General features: G+C 36.7%; 1 protein-coding gene across 2 annotated transcripts; it reads left to right on the plus strand.

The window, feature by feature from the left end:
• Window positions 1–2,140: 2,140 nt before the first annotated feature.
• On the plus strand, window positions 2,141–4,752 carry LOC120766770 (GATA-binding factor A). 2 transcript variants are annotated; one of them, XM_040092450.1, is made up of 3 exons: window positions 2,141–2,758; window positions 2,870–3,101; window positions 3,179–4,752. In XM_040092450.1, exons 1-3 carry the CDS (start codon window positions 2,285–2,287, stop codon window positions 4,189–4,191), a joined length of 1,719 nt encoding a protein of 572 aa, XP_039948384.1. In that variant the 5' UTR covers window positions 2,141–2,284; the 3' UTR covers window positions 4,192–4,752. The 2 variants fall into 2 exon arrangements, with proteins under 2 accessions (XP_039948384.1, XP_039948383.1); XM_040092449.1 differs by having other exon boundaries at window positions 2,219–2,749.
• Window positions 4,753–13,847: the final 9,095 nt, after the last annotated feature.

The following is a 13,847-nucleotide window of genomic DNA, read 5'->3' on the forward strand; positions in this document are numbered from 1 at the left end:
TATGTTTTTGGCACATAAAAATTATTTTCGAAAGCCATTTTCGACATACATACATACATAACTTCAAAATTAAAAGACGTGTGCTCTTAAACTTGAAAAAATAAAAATGTTTCAAACCCATTAGCACACTTCGCATGGTCAGCTGGTCATCTGGTTTCTGCAACGGTTCTTATTCATTTCAACTGTTTGTTCTTCAGTTTTCATACATCATCGTTATTTATTCTGGATAAGATAAAAGCATTACGCCTTTTTATCGATTTTCGATTTTTGATTTACAATTTATAGATTTATCAAGTAATGCTGACAAACGTATGTAGATGTCTGTATACAATGCATACATATAGAAATACATATTTAAATACACACGTAGGAATATTTGTATGAACGCAGCTGGATACTTGAGATCGCTAAGCATACATAGTACATATGTATGTATGTACATACATATGGACATTTGTGGAATATGATTGTTTGTATGTACATATGTATACGCATATACATATGTATGTATGTACGTACACATACATTTTAACATTTCTTTTCAAGAAAACTTAATAGCAAGTTTACTGCTAATATATTTTATTATATACATACATACATACATACATACTATACATTCCGATATTTTTTCGTTTTGACATACATACATATTTTTACAATTAAATTTTAAAAATTATTTTAGTTTTATTACTAAATATTATACATAAACGGCTGATTTGCTCAATTTATAAATCCTTTTTATTTAAATCATGCTAACACATGTTTATAATATAATACAAAGTATATTAGTATTGTGTAAATATTTATGATTGTATATACATAATTCTTAGCAAACAATTTTTCTTGTGAATTCTATTTTTGCCAAGAGCAATTTTTCAAATACCGCTTGGTCTCAGAGCTTACACATGCCAATTTAGGGCATGACCAATGTTCATATGTACATATGTATGTATGTATGTAAGTCAAGCGCCATTGCAGCAAAACATATTTCTATTATTTGCGTTTTCATTTTCCACTCGCAGCTCGTGCGTGCATACTCAGAAGAAGCGAAAGAATGCGTAAGGAGCACAATAAAAATTATTTTTTTCTAACATGAATACACACACTCAGTCCCATGCCGAAGCGCGCACAAACTCCTATAAAATGGTATTGAAATTGACGTGCACAAGAGTAAGGAAATACTATAAAAATGGTGGCGATGCCTTGTATTGATTTGCTTTATGGGGTGGTTCCTGCTCTTTTCGTCGCTTTAGCCAATCAGCGCCAAGCATTTCGTTTCCATTTGTTCTCGCTTGCGTACAGCAGATGGCAATGCACTGACAATGTTGCGTTTAATTAAGCAATTATTTGACTTTTTTACTGTAACTAACTCACACTATTTGAAAGCTCTTCCAAGAAAATTAGTAAAAGAAAACGTTTTAGTGAGATTTGAACTGATAGCATTTTTGGAATTGATATTGAATTAATTGGACAGTGTTTTTATACCTCGAAAGGGTATATTACGTTTGCCCCGAAGTTGGTAACAGCCAGAAGAAAACGTCTGAGACTTTATAAAAATTAATATACAAATGATTAGCATTAAAGCTGAGTTGATTTAGCCATGTTCGTCTGGGTTTTTCGCAAGCCTCTTCTACCCAGGTAACTTCTCATATGTCGGAACTACAGATATCAGACCACCTTAGCGTATGACGTCTTACAAACTGTTCGACGGAAATCAAGATTTCCTATGAAAAACTTTTTATTTGTCAACATATTCTTACGTAATTTGACTTAAATTACTATCCAAGGCAGCGCTTCGATCACCGCAGAAATTTTTCTATTCGGACCATTATAGCGTATAGCTGCCATACAAACTGACCGATCAAAGTCAAGAAAAAATGTTTTTTTATACACTTTTTTGATATGAATATTAAACTTGTGAAGGGTATTATAGCTTCGGTGCAGCCGAAATGACGTTTTTTTTGTTAATAAACTTTCTGCATTTTGCATTTCTTTAACTTAAAATATTTTGCTTGGACTTAGAGAGCTTTACTTAAATACATATATAAATGCATAATAAAATTAACTATTAATTATTGCTACAGATATTTTTTAAGTATGTAAATTATTATATTTCTTCTATTTTGTCTTGCAGACTTCTCCCACAACGCCTCAAACTTCGCGCAGTGATCATCATTCCCTGCAAACACAATTTCATAACCCATTGACACGCCAAGCGTACAGCAGCCACCTGCCTTTTGGTCAGTCAACTGCGTCACAACAACAACAACAACTCTCCACAAAAATGTATCACTCCAGTGCCGGTTACCCGGATCTGACGGGTGGTGCGGCGGGCAACGGCGGCTACCATCACCAAACAGCTATGAATGCGCCCGTCTATGTGCCCTCGAACCGCGCGCTCACACAGAGCCAGTACAATCACGTGGCTACACATTTTGGCACGGCTGCGGCACAAAACGCCTGGACAACGGATAGTTTTGGCACAGCGCACGCGCAACTGCCGGCACAATTTTATACGATGGGCTCTTGGCGTGCTGCCTACGATCCGACCGGCTTTCAGCGTTCGTCACCCTATGAGAATGCGATTGATTTTCAGTTTGGTGAGGGACGCGAATGTGTGAATTGTGGCGCGATTAGTACGCCGTTATGGCGACGTGACGGCACCGGTCACTATCTGTGCAACGCTTGCGGTCTCTATCATAAAATGAACGGCATGAATAGACCGCTTATCAAGCCGAGCAAGCGACTGGTGAGTGCAGTGAGTGTTCGCTTTATAATTTTCTAAAACTTACTCTCGATTTTGTTTCTTCTCTTTTACTTTTGGCCGTTGCATGCGTATTTTTGTTTAAACTAGATTTTATCCTTGCAGACGGCAACCCGAAGGCTGGGCTTGTGCTGCACCAATTGCGGTACACGCACCACAACGCTTTGGCGCCGCAACAATGAAGGCGAACCCGTGTGTAATGCCTGTGGACTTTACTTCAAGTTGCACGGTGTCAATCGACCGCTAGCAATGCGAAAGGATGGCATACAGACACGCAAGCGAAAGCCGAAAAAGTCAAACAGCTCAACGGATGGAGCGAAAGATGGCAAAGAAGATGGTGAGCAACAATGCGACAGCTTTCAAAACTCATAACGGATATCATAACTCTCATAACATTTTATTATTTTTTTTTAGATTTGAAAACTTCGCTCGCCTTAGAGCGCCACAGTTTGCCCTCATCGGTGGCGCTCTCTGCCAAACTGCAGTCCGACATGGCACTTAAAGGCAACAACAGTCTCAACAATACAATTAGCAGTATGAACAGTAGCAATTCCTTGCACAACATCAGTCTGAATGCCATCAACAGTTCGCCATCGTCCAGCGGTTCATTGCACAATCCACTTAGCCATCACATGCATTTGCCCTCAGCAGCCGCACAACAGTCCCGCCATTCAACCATTTCACACACACATTCACATGCGCTCTCCTCATCCTCCACCAGCAATACACCCACCGTGCACTCAGCCAGCACAGCGTCATCTCTAAGCTCACACATGTATTCGCCGCAAAGTAATGCGAGTGCTGCGCAACTGTCCAGCTCAAGTTTCGGCTCACACGTTATTTCCAAGTACGAGCACCTGCTTTCGACCAGCGGCAGCGCTGGTGGCGCAGCTGGTGTCAACAGCAACATTGGAAATCTCAACAATTCATCCACAAGCGCTGTCTCGCTCTCCAACGGCATTTCCACCAGCACGCCCAGCCCGAATTATCATCACTCAGCGGCGGCGGCGGCGCATCTCCATCACCACCATCATCATCACCATCCAACCGCGTCGGCGGCGCATCATGCCGCCTCACATCATCCGGGTACACATCACTCAGCGGCCGCGTTGGGCCAACACAGCGGCAGCTCACACATCAGTTCGGCTGATGGCAATGCGGCTGTTGGCGGTTACAGCGTCAAATCGGAAGCCAATGCCAGCAATTATGATTATGTGAGTAACTGCTACTTTGGCGGCTCTTTTCCGCCATTGAGCGCCTCCACGGCTGCGTCGGCTGCCGGCGGCGGCATGAGCATGGGCATGGGTATGGGCGTGGGCATGGGCGTTGGCATGCATGGAATGCACAGCTCAACGGGCGAACTGGCGAGCTATCACCATCACCAGCACAATGTCATACAGGCGGCCAAATTAATGGCCACATCGTAAGTGTAAATGGTATGTATGTATATGTGGACTGTATGGTTTCTCGACAGCGTGGACTTTACGCGTCCTCGGTAGGAGATCTAGCAAGTTTCATGTAATGTATTGTATGCAACTGCGATTTTAGTGTTATCTCAACTTTATTGTACAAAAAATATTTTTAATAATAATAAAACCAAAATAGTTTGTTAGAAAGATTAGAAATATAATCACAATCAAAATGTATCCCAACTGTAATAATTAAGTGTAGTAATTAATTGTGTTTCGAGTGTTGCAAGCAGTTGCTCGTTTTCTCTGATGTGTAACAATAGATTAGTAGTTTCAATTAGATCTGCAAACAAATTATAGTGCGCATTAGCCTTAGCAGTCTTATAGACTTTACATGCCTACATTTAATCATTAATCACTCATGTGTTTGTAAGTAGTATTAAAATGTATTATATATGTATAATATTAAACGCCAATATGTTAACTGAATGATATCGAATTGTATTATAAATAGCATTAGTGCAATATGAAGAAAAGAATTCTAATAAAATGTGAAAACCGCAAGAATAACTCATTGTATACAAGGAACTCTAACTGAAACCTTCGAAATGAGTGGGTAATCGCTGAATATAAAGTGAATAATGAAACTGTGAAATTGTAGAAAGAACGCAAAGTATTTAATTATTCATCAATATTTAGTTTGTCGCCCCACCAGATGTAATACACTTATGCCAACAATTTTTCCAGTGGACGACACACAAGCACTTTTTGGGATCAGGTCCTTCAACGAACTTTGCGATCGACTGAAAACGGATTTCACGGAGCTACAATTTCAGTTTGGGGAACAAGAAAAAATCACGCGGAGCCGAATTTGGATAAATGCGATTATTGATCGATGGCATTCATTGCGTTTTTGGCTTTAAATTCGGTCACAATCATGGCTTGATGCGATGTTGCATTATCATCGTGTAAAACTCATAAATTTTTCTTCCACAATTCCGGCCGTTTTCGTAGGCTGCTCTCAGCCAAAGCCTCAATACGGTCAAATAAAACTCCCTATTCACCGTCTGCTCCGCCGGAATAAACTCATGATGTACCAAACCAAGAATATAAAACAAAACAATGAGCATCAGCGGGTTTGCCGTGTTTTTTTTTGTTTCGGCTCGTTTTTTCCTCCATTCCGATGATTCTTGCCTTGTTGGCATTTCAAACTCATAAACCCACGTCTCATCGGCATTTGTAATGCTATCGCTGAATGTGGGATCGGAATTCGATCAATCAAGCATGCCGAAAGCGACCTGTTTACGGTACTCTTTTTGAAGAAAATTCTGCTTTATCAGGACGAGTCGAGCAAGAATGTGTTTCATACCATCATCAATTGATAAGGTCGTAGGTCGTCCAGAACGAGACATGTCTTCAACGATTTCTCGTCTGTCTTTGAAGGCTTTGTACCACTCGTAGGCTTATGTTTTTTTGATAAAACTGAATCATCGTAAGCCTTTGTGACATTCGCAACGAAATTTGGTTAGAAATACAAAATTTGAGACAAATTTTTTGGTCGATATTTTTATCTATTGTAAAAATCGCAACGCACTACTGAGGTATAGTAATTAAGGACAGTCCTACCAACGTAGCATGCATTTTTATACTCTCGCAACAATGTTGCTAACGAGAGTATTATAGTTTTGTTCACATAACGGTTGTTTGTAAGTCCTAAAACTAAAAGAGTCAGATATAGGGTTATATATACCAAAATGATCAGGGTGACGAGTAGAGTTGAAATCCGGATGTGTGTCTGTCCGTCCGTCCGTCTGTCCGTGCAAGCTGTAACTTGAGTAAAAATTGAGATATCATGATGAAACTTGGTACACGTATTTCTTGGCTCCATAAGAAGTTTAAGTTCGAAGATGGGCAAAATCGGTCCACTGCCACGCCCACAAAATGGCGAAAACCGAAAACCTATAAAGTGTCATAACTAAGCCATAAATAAAGATATTAAAGCGAAATTTGGCACAATTCGGCATATTTGGACGTAATTTTTTAGGAAAAGTGGGCGTGGCCCCGCCCCCTACTAAGTTTTATGTACATATGTATCTCGGAAACTACTATAGCTATGTCAACCAAACTCTATAGAATCGTTTCCTTCAGGCATTTCCATATATAAATAAAAAATGGAAGAAATCGGATAATAACCACGCCCACCTCTCATACAAAGGTTATGTTGAAAATCACTAAAAGTCCGTTAACCGACTAACAAAAAACGACAGAAACACTAAATTTTACGAAAGAAATGGCAGAAGCAAGTTGCACCCATGCTTCTTTTAAAAATTGAAAATGGGCGTCGCCCACTTATGGACCAAAAACCATATCTCAGGAACTACTAGACCGATTCCAATGAAATTCGGTATATAATATTTTATTAATACCCTGATGACATGACATATGGGTGAAATCGGTTCACAACCACGCCTTCTTCCAATATAACGCTATTTTGAATTCCATCTGATGCCTTCTCTGTATAATATATACATTAGGAACCAATGATGATAGCGGAATAAAACTTTACACAAATACGGTATTTGAAAAATATGTAAATGACGGATAATGAAATCTCGATTATCACTTTATCATGCGAGAGTATAAAATGTTCGGTGACACCCGAACTTAGCCCTTCCTTACTTGTTCTGAAATATCATTTACCCGAGGAATTTAAATTACAATTTCTGTGTGCTATTTTGTCACAATGTGGGTATATTCAAAGTAGTGAATGTGTTAAGATGTCTGTTTTTCCATCACGTACAGCCATGTTTCTCATTTTAGAAAATGCTTTGACGACAACTCAATTAATCCTATGTGTTAGCAAATTTTTACTATCATTTTCGGTTTTAGCAATCCAAAATTAATTAGAAACAGCCTCTAACATCGCAGGCGCAAAATTACTGTAAACTAGTGTAATTAAGGTAATTATTAAATTTAACGCTGATCAGGGAAGTTTATTGTTTACAAAAATATATTTACATCAAAAAAGAATACTCACAATAATCCAGTACTAAAAAGCGCACATATGAAACTCAGTGGGTTATAGTATTTTTTCGCAGTGTACATAATAATATGAGAGAACGTAAAGCAATTAGAAGAAGCGAATTGAATTTTGCCTTCGTTCTCTGCTAATATTTCATCAGCTGATGAACGTCAACAAAGTCAAGTCACGAACCAATGTTTCATAAAGAAGTATCACCAACAGATGGCGCAATTTATTTCGCTGCATTTAACCCTTTCATGGTGTATAAACATAAATGACCGCTTTAAAAAATGTTTTTAAAAATTTTTTTAAGATACCATTTTATTTAATAAATAAACTAAAATAATCTACTTTCACAGGAATTGGTAATGTTTAATGTTCGGCGAATCATTTTGAAATTTTTTAGATTCCTCTGTTGGTATAACCTATGTATCTCCAGGAGGACTTCCGTAATAAGGTGTTTGGCGACGATTTCTCTGCTTCAAATTCAAGTCCAAAATGGCGGCGTCCAAAAAATAAGTATTTTTTCTTTAAATATTACATTTAAGTGCTAGTGTTTAAAAAATTAAATTAGAATTTACTTGACTTGGAAATTTTTATAAAAACATATACCATTGATCATTACTTGGCAAGTCTGTTAGTTCGGCCGTTGCAGAGAAATTTTCGTAATCGACTCTGAAAACAATGTTTCGAGAAAGACATGTTATAGATTTGGGAGCCGTTTAAACGAACTTAGAAAATTCTTCCAAAAACCACTCTGATCTCCGAAATTACATAAATATTTACCGGATCAACCTCAAATTTTGGCGGAATATTTTCCAAAAAATGTACTTTCGATATATACGCTAAAAAATTTCAACTTTCTTTTAGTTAAAAAATTTCCACACAAGAGTTATTTCTAGTATTTTCGTATAAAAAACAAAATATTTAAGGCAAGTCTTTTACACTTAACCTATTGGATTTCAAGTTAAGAACCTATTCATCTTCTGCACACACATGTCAAAAAATATCGAAGACGCTAAACGGGTTAACATTTAACGAATTAAAACAAATGCATATTTTTACAAATTTAGATTAAAGGGTCAATGCTATTAAACACATTGTAGTTTGTAGATAAGACATTAAATGCATCAAACGACACTCATGCCATTACATATTCACGACAGCTTTCAAATGCCGTTAGTTGAATTTTAAATAACCTGAGTTGATTGCAAGCTATTTTTAAGACACTTATATGTACATATGTATGTATATCTGTATGTATGTATAATACGAAACTTACATATGTACATACATATCTGTAAACAAGTGATTAGTATTGTGTCCCATACTGAATATACATATCAGATTTTGTTGAGAAGTAAAGATGAGCGAGTGTTACAAGTACTACTACACGATGAAGGGTACATAATAATATTTCAATCAAAATCATTATAGATTGCAGGTCAATTAAAAAATTCCGGGCCTGATACATGGACGGCGCTACCAGAATTAAATCAATATGATTTTTAAACAGCCGCTACCTTTAAAAAATACGCGTATAAAGTATAGCTGTCAAACTGTTAGTTTATGAGATATAGCGTTTTGTATGGAGCAATTCAAAAAAGTCCACAAAATAATTTTGGAGGGCCGCAAAGTGAAGTTGTGCGAGAGAACTGATACTCTAAAGATATCAAACGAACGTATTGGGTATATTGTCAATAAATATTTTGGTATGCGAATGCTCTGAGGAAAGCGGGTGCCGTGCGAGCTCACTTTTGACCAAAAACAACGACGAGTTGCTAATTCGGAGTAGTGTCCAAACGTATAAACCAGAGGTTTTCCTCCGATATGTAATAATGCATGCAACACGGCTCCAACATTTCACTCCGAAGTCCAAAGAGAGGACTGCACACGATGAATCCACTCCCACCGTGTGACAAGTCAGTGAAAGCGATGGTAAAAATCCATGAATTGGACTTGGAATTGCTTCCGCATCCAACGTATTTTCCAGATCTGGCCTCCAGCGACCATTTCATGTTTTCAGATCTCAAAAGAACGCTCGCAGGGAAGAAATGTTTGTCGAATGAAGCGGTGATCGCCGAAACTGCGGTTTATTTTGAAACGAAGGACAAATCGTACCACAAAAACGGTAACGGTAACGTATGGACGAATTTGAATTTGTGTTTACTATGGTAGGACGGAGACTTTTCAGCTGTTCATGTGTCGGCTTGGACAATAGTCTGTGCCAAATTCCGTAGATATCTTGTCATATCATGTCCATGCAAGAACTTCATTTATACCGATTAGTATGTATTGCAGCTATGTATGTGGTCAGTAGTTCCGTATGAAACGCCTTCCTACTCGACTCATCCCGATAAAGCTGAATTTTCTTCAAAAAGAGTAAACTGTAAACAATTCTCTTTGGACATGCTTGATCGTGCGAATTTGGAACCCACTTTCACGGAGAGCATTATAACTGTCGATGAGACATGGGTTTATGAGTTTGGCATGCAAACAAGTCAACAATCATCGAAATATAGGAAAAAAAAATTCGAGCCGAAACCAAAAAAAACACACCAAGGCCGCTAAAAAATCAAGATGATGCGGATTTGTCAAAAACGAGTTCTATTTGGCCGTATTGAGGCGTTTGAGTGAGAACATCCGTCGAAAACGGCAGGAATTGTGGATGAATAATCCTGGATTTTACACGATGATAATGCACCATCGCACCAAGACACAATTGTGACGGAATTTAAAACCAAAAACGCAATAAATACCATCAATATACACTAAATCTGGCTCCAAGTGATTTTTTTCTTGTTCCTTTGTTCCTTGTTCCCCAAAGTGAAATTGTGGAATCCGTTTCCAGTCATTCGAAGAGATAAAACAAAAAGTGCTAATAAAAAGTCTTTCGAGGACTGGAAAAATGTTTGTCATAAGTGTGGGAATCACATTGAAGGCGAAAAATAAATATTGTTGAATAATTAAATATTTTCCGTTTTATTTACAAATTCCGGGTATTTCAGAATGTATGAATATACTTTATAGACTTTTTTTAGCAAAAATAGCGTATCCTGTTCAAAGTATAACAAGATATATGAGTGATTAATAATTTTTAAACTGCCTTACGAAGAATAAATGGTTTAGATAATAGCTGTCAAGCTATACTATTATTAGACAGTGCAGATCACGCAACTGCTCACCGACTGTTCGACATGCGAGCGCAAACGAGCGGGTTTTTTCGGTCTACACAAACCTCGCATTATTCATTACGCAAACAACAGCTTCTAGTAGCCGAAGCTGAACACAGCCGCTAATAAAGCTGCAGTTTAGAAAAACCCGTCATGACTGCGCGAAAACTAAACTATAGGCAGATTTGGTGTTAAAAAACATGCACATTTGTAATATTTGTTTATGCCACATACATATGTATGTACATACCTGTATGCAATGCAGATATTTTTCTATTTTCATATAGTGTCTAAATGATTTCCGTGGTAAAATTTCCACTTCCGCAGCATGAGTTGCTACGCTCGCGCAAATCACTATCAAACTGTCAGCTGTCATTATTGCCGGTTGCAATGCTTGCCTCCTTCTGCGTTGTGGCAAGCAACCTAGAAAATCTTACAACCGTAATTTTTTTCGACTATGTATAAGCAATTTTTCCGTTGGCGCGCGACATTCCGCCAATACACCGTTGATGGCTTGCAAATGTCAAGGCGATTTCGCAATTAGCAACAAAATACAGCTCTTTAAAAATAGGAAGAAAAAAATTGCGCACAAAAACGACAACATTATTGAAATGTCAACTGAAACAGGCGTATGCCTGTAAGCAAAACAAAAATGAGCAACAACAGGTGTATATCGGTAATAGACCATGGTAATAGCCTGCAAATAGAGGCGTTAAACGTGACTTGGAATTCGAAAAAAATCATAACATAACAGAGATAGAAAAGCAGAAATGGCAACTCGAACATAAAGAAAACCGGTCGAAAACGCTTGCTAAACAACAGCTGCAACCGTTTTGACAACAAAAACAAGAAGAAAATTGCATAATATCTGGCCGACTGCAGCAGCAACAACAAAAAACGGCAAAGTTAGCGGAAAACCTGCCGGTTTGATTATGCGAGCGTTAGCGATAAGTCATTTACTTGCTGACATTTGTATGTATGTATGTATGTATATCGTCACCTAAAATGCAAAACAACGTATTATCAAAAAAATCGAAATTGAGTTTTTTATTGTTTACGATTCACTACATCATATATGTACATACTTATGTACATATGTATGTCTTTTTCTTTTTTTTAGCTTCAGCTGTCAGATATAACCAATGCGTAACCAATTTATAACCGATGTATAACCAATAAATAACCATTTTAGATCAAAACTCAATTACATATGCATATGTAGCACAAAATTTTCAGCTTCAGCTGTCAGATATAACCAATGTGTAACCAATTTATAACTGATGTATAACCAATAAATAACCATGTCAGATATAACCAATGTGCAACCAATATATAACCACTTTATAATCAGAACTCAATTTCATATATGTACATACAAATATAGACAAAATGTTCAGCTTCAGTTGTCAGATATAACCAATATATAACCGATGTATAACCAATTTATAACCACTTCATAACCAAAACTCAATTTCATATATGTATGTATATAGCACAAAATTTTAAGCTTCAAGTGTCAGATATAACCAATGTGTAACCAATTTATAACCGATGTATAACCAATAAATAACCATTTTATATCAAAACTCAATTACATACATGTAACACAAAATTTTAAGCTTCAACTGTCAGATATAACCAATGTGTAACCAATTTATAACCGATGTATAACCAATAAATAACCATTTTATATCAAAACTCAATTTCATACATATAGCACAAAATTTTAAGCTTCAGCTGTCAATTATAACCAATATATAACCGATGTATAACCGATTTATAACCACTTTATAACCAAACTCAAAACTTGTTTCAAAATGAATAGTGTCTATAAAATAATTTTTCCTTCCCCTGTAGACTTATAAAAAGTGATGTCCAATATATAACCACTTTATAACCAAAACTCAAAATTATTATTAATATGAGTGGTTTCTATAAAATCGTTTTTCCTTCGCCTGCAAAATTATGAAAACTGATGTTACGTTGTTTTGCATTTTAGGTGACCATATATAGTTGTAGTTATAGTATATAAATATAAATTATTTTATATATACATACTTATGTACATCTGCATTTACATTTAACCGCTGCTTTATTGCTGTTCGCCAGTTAACGCCAGCAGCGTTCAAATTTAATCGTGTGCTTATACGATTTAAGCGCACTAAATGTGAGTCTCATCAATTACATGAATTGTATTTGTTTTGGTTTATTTTTTTTTTTTGTTTTTATTTTGTTTATTTATTTTTGTTTGTTTATTTTTAATGAATTTAAATATTAATAGAGATATGTGATACTTTGCCAGCGCTTGCCATGAAATATTGCTCACTATTAATGAGTTAATTTAAATTTAAAGCAGTTTGTGCCAAAGGCTGAGTAACAGGTTTCTCCTCCTTTCTGTCTAAAATTATGTCTTGGAGGCATAGTCTCTCAATGGTCTCTCATATACAACACTAAATAACAAAGATTTGTGGCTTTGCATTGCGTAATTGAAATGCGTGAATAAGCAACGAGATCAATCAGGTATTTAGTAAATTCGCTTGGCGGTGAATCGGTTACAACATTACAACTGAAGAAACAACTGAATACAAAAATAAACAATAATATGATATTAACACACACATATGTATGTACATATGTATGTATTTAAAGCAAAGCTGATATGTAAATATTTATTATTTAAGGACAGATTCTTTTTAAAATTAGTACAAATATTTTTTTTTTAAATATACATGTGTAATCTTATATTTTTATACGCTTACAACATGTTGCTGCAAAGTATAATAGTTTTGGTGATCTAACGGTTGTAGCACCTAAATCTAAGCGAGATAGATAAAGGGTATATGTATGTAAGCATATATTTATGAATGATCAGGATGATGAGAAAAGTAGAAATCCGGGTGACTGTCTGTCTGTCCCTCTATCCATCCGTACAAGCTGTAACTTGAGTAAAAATTGTGATATCTTGATGAAACTTGGTGTATGCGGTCTTTGCCAAAAAGTAAGGTCGAGTGCGTAGGTGGGCGTAATCGGACCACTGCCACGCGCACAAATCGCCATTAATCGAAAACCTATAAAATGCCTAGACTAAGCACTAAATTACGATATAAAACTGCAATTTGGTACAAGGATGGCAGTAGCAAGGGGCGGCTATGGGGAAAAAAATATTATGAGAACTCCTACCAACAGTGTGAAAATAGACGAAACCGGATGATAATCCCGCTCACTTCCCATATAACGGTATTGTTAAAAACTACTAAAAGGGCAATAAATCAATAACTAATTACGCCAGAGACATTAAATTTTACCTCCAAGATGGTATGAGAAAGCTTTATTAGAGTCGGTGTGAAAATTGGACGATGGGCGTGGCACCGAACACTTTTGGTGAAGTCACATATCTCGGGACCCGACTTACTAATTTCGACTAAACTTAGGGCGTAGTAGCATTTTTCTCTTATTCATATATCACAGTGTGAAAATGG

The sequence above is a fragment of the Bactrocera tryoni genome, chromosome 1 (genome assembly GCF_016617805.1).
Source record: "Bactrocera tryoni isolate S06 chromosome 1, CSIRO_BtryS06_freeze2, whole genome shotgun sequence".
NCBI lineage: Eukaryota > Metazoa > Arthropoda > Insecta > Diptera > Tephritidae > Bactrocera > Bactrocera tryoni.

What these genes read in the sequence shown, in the direction of transcription:
- LOC120766770 (XM_040092450.1), top strand. Translation starts at nt 2,285, where the DNA reads ATGTATCACTCCAGTGCCGGTTACCCGGATCTGACGGGTGGTGCGGCG. An exon ending in GCAAGCGACTGGTGAGTGCA is followed by an intron (nt 2,759 to 2,869) that starts GTGAGTGTTCGC and finishes TTATCCTTGCAG; the next exon opens with ACGGCAACCCGAAGGCTGGG. An exon ending in GAAAGATGGCAAAGAAGATG is followed by an intron (nt 3,102 to 3,178) that starts GTGAGCAACAAT and finishes ATTTTTTTTTAG; the next exon opens with ATTTGAAAACTTCGCTCGCC.